Source organism: Etheostoma spectabile, chromosome 6 (assembly GCF_008692095.1).
Source record: "Etheostoma spectabile isolate EspeVRDwgs_2016 chromosome 6, UIUC_Espe_1.0, whole genome shotgun sequence".
In the NCBI taxonomy this organism is placed as follows: Eukaryota; Metazoa; Chordata; class Actinopteri; order Perciformes; family Percidae; genus Etheostoma; species Etheostoma spectabile.
Window position 1 is genome coordinate 23,383,312 of NC_045738.1, and position 9,630 is coordinate 23,392,941.

At 44.4% G+C, this 9,630-nt stretch overlaps 1 protein-coding gene across 1 annotated transcript in view; it reads right to left on the reverse strand.

Annotated features, from left to right (window-relative positions):
• mms22l (MMS22-like, DNA repair protein) overlaps nt 1–9,630 on the reverse strand; it is a 28,381-nt gene that overhangs the window by 7,098 nt on the left and 11,653 nt on the right. Inside the window, exons 14-19 of the mRNA XM_032517844.1 lie at nt 8,797–9,013; nt 8,387–8,676; nt 3,316–3,497; nt 2,655–2,805; nt 1,398–1,537; nt 189–334 (exon numbers count right to left, since the gene is read on the reverse strand). Of these exons, the coding sequence (XP_032373735.1) occupies nt 189–334; nt 1,398–1,537; nt 2,655–2,805; nt 3,316–3,497; nt 8,387–8,676; nt 8,797–9,013 (1,126 nt within the window). The remainder of the gene's footprint in view (nt 1–188; nt 335–1,397; nt 1,538–2,654; nt 2,806–3,315; nt 3,498–8,386; nt 8,677–8,796; nt 9,014–9,630) is intronic.

Here is a 9,630-nt window from a genome sequence, read left to right on the forward strand (position 1 = left end):
TGTGTGTGTGTGTGTGTGTGTGGACTTGAGTGAAGGTGCAGGGATGTATTTCCGATAAGATCTAAGATATGCCGAGTACACAAGCATAAACTGGGGGAAAGGGTTACATCTCAGGGACATTAAAGTGTAAATCGTAGACACGCTACAGTAACTCTGCGTGTTTGACACTTTTTGTGAGCGTGCGTTACCTTGACAAAAACCTCCAGGGCTGCAGTGGGCTCTAGCCTCGTGGCCACGGGCTGGGGGCCCGGCGCTCTCTGCAACAGACAGTCCACCTGAGGAAGTCTCAGCACGAGCCGGGTCAGTTCACACAGCTGCTCCTCCATAGCCCGGCCTGGAAACAATGAAGGCCCAAACCCTGGTGCTTTCAATACTAATGTACCCTTCATCCCTAACACCTGTCACTAAGGCCTATACAAAAGAGACTTCACATACAGTATTAAGGGACCACTAAGACCTGTATAAAAGAGACTTCAGATCCAGTATTAGGGACCACTAAGGTCTATATAAAAGAGACTTCAGATACAGTATCAGGGGACCACTAAGGGGTATATAAAAGAGACTTAAGATACAGTATTAGGGGACTACTAAGGTCTAAATAAAAGACTTCAGATACAGTATTAGGGACCACTAAGGTCTATATAAAAGAGACTTCAGATCAGTATCAGGGGCCATAAAGGTCTATATAAAAGAGACTTCGGATACAGTATTAAGGAACCACTAAGACCTTGATAAAAGAGACTTCAGATACAGTATTAGGGGACCACTAAGGTCATATATAAAGAGACTTCAGATACAGTATTATGGGACCAGTAAGGTCTATATAAAAAGAGACTCAGATACAGTCTTAGGGGACCCTAAGGTTCATATAAAAAGATACTTCAGATACAGTATTAGGGGACCACTAAGGTCTATATAAAAGAGACTTCAGATACAGTATTAGGGGACCACTAAGGTCTATATAAAAGAGACTTCAGATACAGTATTAGGGGACCCCTAAGGTCTATATAAAAGAGACTTCAGATACAGTATTAGGGGACCACTAAGGTCTATATAAAAGAGACTTCAGATACAGTCTTAGGGGACCACTAAGGTCTATATAAAAGCATCCAGAGAGCACCATGTCATCGGACCTTACGGATCTACATTTGAGTACAGAAAGATTTCTACATCGGTTGTTGCTGCACACAATTGGACAGACTATAAATTGTGGGTTTAGGATGGAAGGAGTTAAAGAAATCCTGGTTATAATTTGCAAAAATGCACAGAGACTTCCTGTCAGAGTCCCTAACCTTTACTGTCTCTGAATTCCATTATACACCTGTATCGAAGTAAGTCCTGCCTGGTGTCCAAGGGATGGTTAATAATGTATCACATTGTAGACTCAGCGGCATTACCTTTTCTGCTGTCAGACCCATCTGGGTTTTTGTAAAGGTGCTGCTGTAGAACACAGCGGAACCAGGCCCTTACTGACAGGCTTTGGGCCGAACCGGACACAACGGCGGCAGAATCGCTGCTTAGTGAGGACACCAGCTCGCTGGGAAAGGCAGGGACAGAGAATCACGTCACACACATGTAATGTGCATAGTTCTAAACTAACATTGAATGGATCGATCTTATCTGTTGATGACGATGCGGGGAAAAAATATGAAGGGCTCAATATGGGAGTGGCAAGTTCCTGATAAACAAAGACCAACGCAATATGTAGACAGAAAGACGCAGGGGACTAAAAAAAAGAAGGGGATAACTAGCCATGTACCCAAGCACACTCAACATAAATGTCAATGCTTATATATCCATTCTTTGCCTAAATATGCTGAAGTGGTCCGATTTTCATGGTCGGAAGGTCCATGCCAAATCACAAGTCTTTATTTATTTGTTTATTTATTTGTTGGGTCCTTGTAAATTCTGGAGTGTGGTCTAGACCGGCTCTATATGTAAAGTGTCTTGAGATAAAGCTTGTTATGAATTGATACTTTAAATAAAATTGAATTGAATTTATAAGATAAATCCACTGTGTCTGATGCACAGAAGTGCCTCTTCTATCAGATGTTGACATACAGCTTCTAATGATGACTTCAGAAGGATAAAGTGAGTGAAAAATAATGTCTAAAATACTTGAAGTAGATTAAATAAGAATAAAACCGTTGCTTCATTTCATAAATTACATAGTGATAACAGCTCAAAGTGTAGGGAATAGAGGCTTGGCAGGCTGCTACTTCTAAACTGGCAATACGAGGAGTGTCCTTGTTCTGTCTTTACATTCAGGTGTAGCACCAGCACTTGGCACTGTCTGAAGTGGACCTTTGAGGGTTGGAATAGTACCGTTGTTTTGTACCCCTGAGTGTAATTTTGAAGCTGCCTTACATTTTGTATTCTGTTTAGAGGCATGGGAGCAAATTCTTCATTAAAACCTATTTTGATAATACCAAGGACACTCACTGTCTAATTTATTAATTAGATACCACCAAATATACCTATAGGATTAGTCCAAAACAATGTTGTCAAGTGGCATGTGCCATGATGAAGCCTGATAGCTGACAGGTTCAGACATGTACCTCATCCCTGTCTGACTGACCTTTGGGAGTGATGTGATGAAAATGTTTGGGATTGAGGTGAAGGCATACAGGGCAGATCTGGAAGGTTAACTGTACCTGTTTTGGAGCAGATGGGGAAGGTAGCGAGTTACGAGGAGTGGGTGAACCATGTCGTCCCAGCCAAAGCATTGCATGATGGACTGGACTGGGTTGGGCTGAAGGTCCTGGGGGGCGGAACTCGGCAGATCAAAGGCCAACAGGGTGAAGCCTAACGGAAGAGAGATTGATTATTAGAAAGGTAGACTTGCTGTGTCAGTGCTGGAGTATAGTCTGGCTACACTGCCTGTCTACTCTGGGATAGAGGGGGAAAAAAAACACTCTGGCTTGTTTAAACCTATCACAACCGTCCAAGGCAGCACTACTTCCCAGTAGCCGATATATACTGTAGCAAGAGAGGAGGGACATCTGGCCCAATGTCAGGCTTTATCCCAGCAATGTACATGAGTTGAGCCATGCTAGAAAGATGATACATGCGTGATTTAAAAGGGCATTGTAAGGAACGTAGGCATGTGTCCTGACTAACCAGTCCAATGTTCTCTTCCTGAAACCATCACATCCCTAACTACTAATGTTCTTCTCCCTGTCAAACTGACCCTAAGATGATCTGCCTTTATCTAAAAATGCTGGCTCTACCTTTGCTGTCCCCCAGCCTCTCCATCTGCAGCCCTTTCCTCCCTCCACACTGTGTCTATTTTTCCTTTGAGTGGGCGTTACTGACCTGCAGCAGCATCTGCCAGCTGTGCCGGAGGGGTCTGGGAGAGGCGTAGGCTGCGCAGGAAGGGGAAGAAGTGTGCCCAGAGTGCTGCTGCCACCGCTAGGTGCCGCTCTTTCACCACACTGGTGTTACCGGGAGCCAAAGCCACGGTGGGAGCTGACTGGACACTGCGCTGATGGACCCGTCTGGAAGGACACAGACACACATACACAAAAGAAAACAGATAAACAAATCTGTCCCAATACAAAATCCAAACATAGCGCTCCCTCTTGTGTACGACACCATCCAACTCCACCCTTTCTTGAATCCTTTTGGCGCCCCCCGTTTTTCCTTTTTCACTCCTTCGTCATGTGTTTTCCCCTCTTCTCTCCTGGGGGATTACTGGGTGCGGCGGTGCGCTTCAGAGTGGAAGTAGAGGTGGGGAAGGAGGAGGATATTATAGGCATAGAGCGGAGCCTAACACTGATCCCCCGTACACAGACTATACTTTGGCTCTTCTGGCTCATCCCTGGCCCTGGCCTCAGCCGCTACAGCAGCCCCACAGTGGCTGGCATTAGCCAAGATAAGCAGCTGAAGGAGCTGTAATCTCATTTAGACTGGAGATGATCCTCCTGTCCCGCTCATTCGCTCGGATGGGGGTGTGGGGAAGCGGCGTTGAGGTGTGCTGGGGAAGGAGGAAAGGACAGAGGAACTAGTAACCCCCCCCCCAATTCTCAACCACACACACTAGTCTGCTGCTATAGTACGCACATGCACGCACACACCTTCCAGCAAGGTTGCATCTAATCCAGAGAGAGCTGAGACAATCGATTAGAGTCTGAATTCATTAGCCTCGTTACTACTGCGGAATGGGCCTTTCACACCCATCAGCCCTCATTGTACAAGACATCATCAGAGACCCCACTTAATCCTCCTCACTGCGGCTTCTTACAATGTACACACACAAAAACACACATACACACACAGTCAATGACAACACACCATTACGGACCCTGTTTAACCCTTCCCCCAGCTGCATCCAACATCCAGACACATTAAATAAAATAAAGCATCCTAATGATGACAGAGACACATCATACACACACATCCAGGCACAAGTCAAATTTAATCCATGTCCCCTTTCTGTTTTAAATCGTTAATTTAAAGTGTAATTGTGAAAGTAAAAAGTGTAAAAGGTGTAATTGTTACTTCATTTTTAATAAGTAACCGAACAGTAGTTGTCCTCGACTTTGAAAAGAAAGGCCCAGTATCCGGTAAAAGGTCTTAATGCTCACAAAAGGAAAAGTCTTCACAGGGAGGTTGGTATTTTATCAAGCCAAGGAGACGGGGGATTACTTGTTTGTACCAAAAGCAGATCAAACATGTTGTGCCAATGCCAGCTCACCTCATCAACCAGTGACACCCCCACTCTCCCACAGTAGAGGGTCATGGGTAGGAATAGAACTGAGGAATTATGCCTGGGACTGGCTTCTTGCCTCAGCACCATGGCAATGGCTATCAAGAGTGAATATTCGGACCCTCCACTGCCTCAGCCATTGGCAGAATAATTCTCTTAATGTGTGCAGATTCCACACGGCTCTCACTAGACATAATGATGCACAGGCTAAATTTGCCAAGGCTACATAATTGCCCATTAATTGTGTCAGAGAAAAGGCATTAATCACAAAGAGATACCGAGAATTGCCAGCCTGGAGAATTATGTTTAATTTGGTGGGACGGGTTGGAAAGAGAGAACACGGTATTTTGTTATGTGGTCAAATGGGTCAGTGTGGTCCAGGCTATAACACAGGCCCTCTGGGAGTTCTCGTCTTCTCGCTCTTCTGGCCATTAATGTGCAAATGTGTGCCCTCCAACCCCGAGATCTGAGATAGGAAGTTTGGGAATTAGCAAAGCTAACGAGATACCATGTGATGCGGTAAGAGAGAGAGAGTACACTTCGGTTAGTGTTTCGCTGGTGGTGTGTGGGCGGGTGTGTAGGTTTGTGTGTGTGTGTGCAGGCAATCAAGCAATCATACACCTACATGAATCAGGCAGAGGGCACTGTAACACTTAACTTCACAATGTCCCTATTCTAGTGTTTAAGCTCATTTGTTAACCTTTTGTAAGCAGTGTAAGTACAAAGTGACAGTAATACTTTTTACTTAGTAAAGCCCCCAGTATATCCCTGGTGGTGTGAAAACTATTTAAGAAATCACAAGCATATTAAGAAATGCAGCAAAACCTGCAATAATTCCAAATGATGGAAATGTGTCTGCAGCACTGACTAGCAAAAGATTTACTACATTTGGCATTGACTGCTGGCTCAGATTTGCTTTCTTCTTTACCTAACCTTTGATCCGTTTCTGATTTAAAGTGGCTATATATAATCAATACTTCTATGGTAACAATGGGAATTAAAACAATGAATGAAATGTGTCATGTGAAAGCTGTCACTCGTAGCGAATGTACGCCCAGATAATTATCACCCGACTGGAGTTTCCCTCCGCTCTATGGAGAGTTTTTTGCTTCCATCTTCTCATTGTCAGGACAGACAAAGTTAGCGACTAGCTGTTGAACAAAGCATTTAGCTTCTCACGAGCCAAATATTTCCCTTGGAAGTTGGTGGAGACCAAAACAGAGCTTAAAGTGGGCCCATATTATGAAAAAAAAAAAATCACTTGGGGTGTTATTTTGTCTCTGGTGCTTCCACACACATACAATCTTGGGGAAAAAAACTATCCTTCCTGTTTTAAGTGAGATACGGTTTCTGAATGTCCTCTGTCTTCAGTCTCCAGGTGAGCTGTTAAAAATCTGCACGGCTTTCTACCTCACTAGCCGAGACGAGATGGCTAATCCTAGCATGCTAGCGCGTTCTCAATGGTAAAACACTGCTACAACAGCCACCAGTTGACCATAATCTCTAAAAAACTACTGACTGTCCCTGCAGGTATTCCACTAGTGGCCCTTGTCTAGAAGAAGTCTCCCAGCTAATCCTGCCTTGGACTGACCAAAGCTGGAGAAAGAGTTATCTAGCTGGTGGGATCTTACCATGATACTGAGGATGTGCTGCTCCCAAGAAAGATAGTATAGAAGCGAGATGTCTCACTCTGTAGCTAAAACACGCAGGGTGAAAAGAGGAGCTGCAGCAATGTGCAGTGCAACAAAAATATGATGTTTTTTTAAAATGAATCCATGTAAACCTATTCTGGTACAGCCTCAAAATACAATTATGAACCTGAAAATAAGCATAATATAGGCGCTTTAAAGAAGAGGGATTTTTAAGTTTACATTGACCAGATAGCCAGACACATGACTCCAAATGACTGAAATAGGAAACGGTTTGCCATAACAACTTTATAAGGTGATTAAATTCAGATGTTGTCATTACAGCTTGCTACGCTGCCCCCAAGTGGCCAAGAAAATACCAATTCTAGATATTGAAAACACCTTGAACTGTGAGATTTCCCTTAATACTTTTCCCATTTGAAAATTATCTTCCCTGTTCAGAACCCAAGACAAAATAAGAGTTTACTTGCAAAAAAATAGTTTTTCTTGATTACTCTGTTTTGTGATCGTAATTGCGATTAACATTTGGATTAATTGTACAGCCCGAACAGCTACTGTTTCATCTTTTTCTGTTAAAATTAAAATAAGGGTTTTGTAGAAAAATTGATTTTATTTCTAAAAAGGTGTAAAAATGTTATTCTTGTGGTATTAGTACAGAGACTCAGGTACTGTATCAGAACTAGTATCAGAAATGTTGAAACAATCCCCAACCCTGATTTTACTTTTTATTGTACCTGGTTTCTTTGGCACTTCTTTTCTTTTGTTTTGATGCTGCCAACATGACTACATTTGGATCAGCTCTGTTTGCTATTGTCCAAGATTTCTTTCAATTCCATTTGGAACATATCCGTGTAGCGATTCTAGTACTTACGTTAGGTAATTAATTTAAGCATAAGTACTACTTGCTATTAGGGGTGGGGGGAAAAATAATCGATACAGCATAGTATCACCATGTGGCTATACTGCATCGATATAAAGGCGCGAAATATCAATATTTTATTATATATGTGTTGGTCACTTTGTCTGCTTGACTATCTCATTTTGCAGCAATCCAAGTGAAATGATATGAACAAAGAAAGAAATGTATCTTTTTAGATAAAACAGATGTTGACAAAGTTTCCTTTTGGGGACGTCATTTGAAATTGGGAAAAATTTGAAGTTGGAAAAAAGGGTATACATTGCAATATGTTTAAAATCTCAATAATATCGTATCGTGATCATATTGTGTCGGGAGGCGTCTGGTGATTCCCACTCCTACTTGCTATACTACTTTCGATAATTAGGGTTCATTGGAAAGAAAAGAGGATTGTTGCAGACTTAAAAAGCTGACGAGCAAGGTGATACTCAACTCTTCAACACCAGATTTAACTGGAAATCTACAGTTAAGGCTCACACATCATTCCTCACTCCATAGCCTTGCAGTCTCACCAGATTTATATCTCCCCTCCCTTCTGTTCCCACCACTACCTCCCCACATAAACAGACACTGTTTCAGCTGTGGCTCTCTGGCCTTCGGCTGAGGTCACTCGTGTAACGAACACCCGTGTCCTACGGCTGAACCCGTCCTGACGCCCTACTGACCATAGTCTCTCATTGCGCTCACAGCCCCGCCGCCGTCCCCATGACGACAGGAGGGTCCATGGCGGGTCCCTTGGGCCTGTAACTCTACACAGAGCTTTACCAGCACCTGGAGAGGGTGACATGGGGGCCACTAGGTCTGCTGAGACTAACAGGGGCCTCAACGCAACACAGGGCCTTTAAAGACACTCATTCCTGCTGACAGCACAATCCACCTATTGTCAGTATGAGAAGTGAGTGGAGTCCGGGCTGGGTTGGGAGGAGCAGAAGAGATCTCTCTATTCTGCTGTATCCACTTATCAGATTTTAATAGAAGCTTAACTTGGCCTTGGCCAGGATGTGTCTGGAAGTGACCAGTACCTGTGAGGGAGCAGTTATCAGGAAAGGAAAAGAATGAGGGAAACTGAGAAAAAGTAAGAGATACTGGGAGTATTTACACCCGCTGTCTCACCTGAGCTGGGCGAGGACGATCTGCAGAAAGCCCAGGGCAGAATTCAGCTCTGAGAGGCGGCAGGCAGGCAACAACCAATCAAAGCCTTCGTTGAGCAGCTTTTCCTCAGAGAGGTTGAGACTGGTGCTCGTCTCGAACACCTCGGCCACGCCCTCCAAGTATGAGCCAAGGGGCCCCCAGAGGGCAAGTCTGCGAGAGACCTCGGTGGTCTTATTGTAGAACTCTTTGGCCGTCTCATTAAAGGAGGACGCCAGCCAGCTGGCCTGTGCACCAACATCCAGACCCCTCTCCTGGAAGAAAATACCAGCTGATGTCAAAACATCTTCAAATGGTGGAATATGTGCATCAACTAAAAGCCTTTGCTGTGTGCCTGGCTTGCAACAATACACTTCCTGATTGATAAACGTTACCTGGAACAACAGCAGCAGTGACAGCTGTCCCCTCCAGACCAAGGTGCGGTGCCCGGGGGGGCAGTTAGAGGGAAGGAAACCCAGAAGCTCACAGGCTCTGCTGGCCACATCCTCTAGCTCCACTTGCCTGGCCACCACGAGAAACAGCAGCAGGAAGTTCATGAGGCCTGCCTCCGGTAGCTCCTGCATCTTCTTTGAGGAGAACTTGGAATAAATCCTGGAAAGACAAGAGAACAATAGAGAAAAGCTTTAAAAATGTGGCACAAGAGATGTTCTGCTAGAGAAAAGAGACAGGGACAGGGACGTGTTCAGGATTACAGTGTCTGCTTTTCACAATATCACTTAATCCGGGGCAACAAAAGGGTTGAATTGTTAAAAAACAAAAACAATTTCAATTGTTCTTTACTTCCACTGACCAACTCTTCAGAGGTTATTTGTTGTCCTGAAACCTCTGACTTTAATTGCTGACTAACAGAACTTTCTCCCCCCCACCGTGCATCCCACCACCTGCCTCCATCGCCGTCTCAGCTCCAGGCTGGGCTGCCCGAGCCCGTGTGTATGTGTGTGAGAGAAAGAGAGAAAGAAAAAGCGAGAGAGGGAGTAAGCAGGATCTAACAGCGTGCTGGGTGGTTCTCTCCCCCAGCACGCTGTTAGATCCTGCGGGCACTGTGGAGAAATGCCTTTAAAGATCATGTTAAATGTCAGAGACACTCAGACACACAGCAGTAGGCGCTTGGTCCTTCTCTCTACAGCCAAACCAATTTACTGCAACACCAGAGAGAGATCAATAAAACCACACACACACACACACACACACACACACACGCACACGCA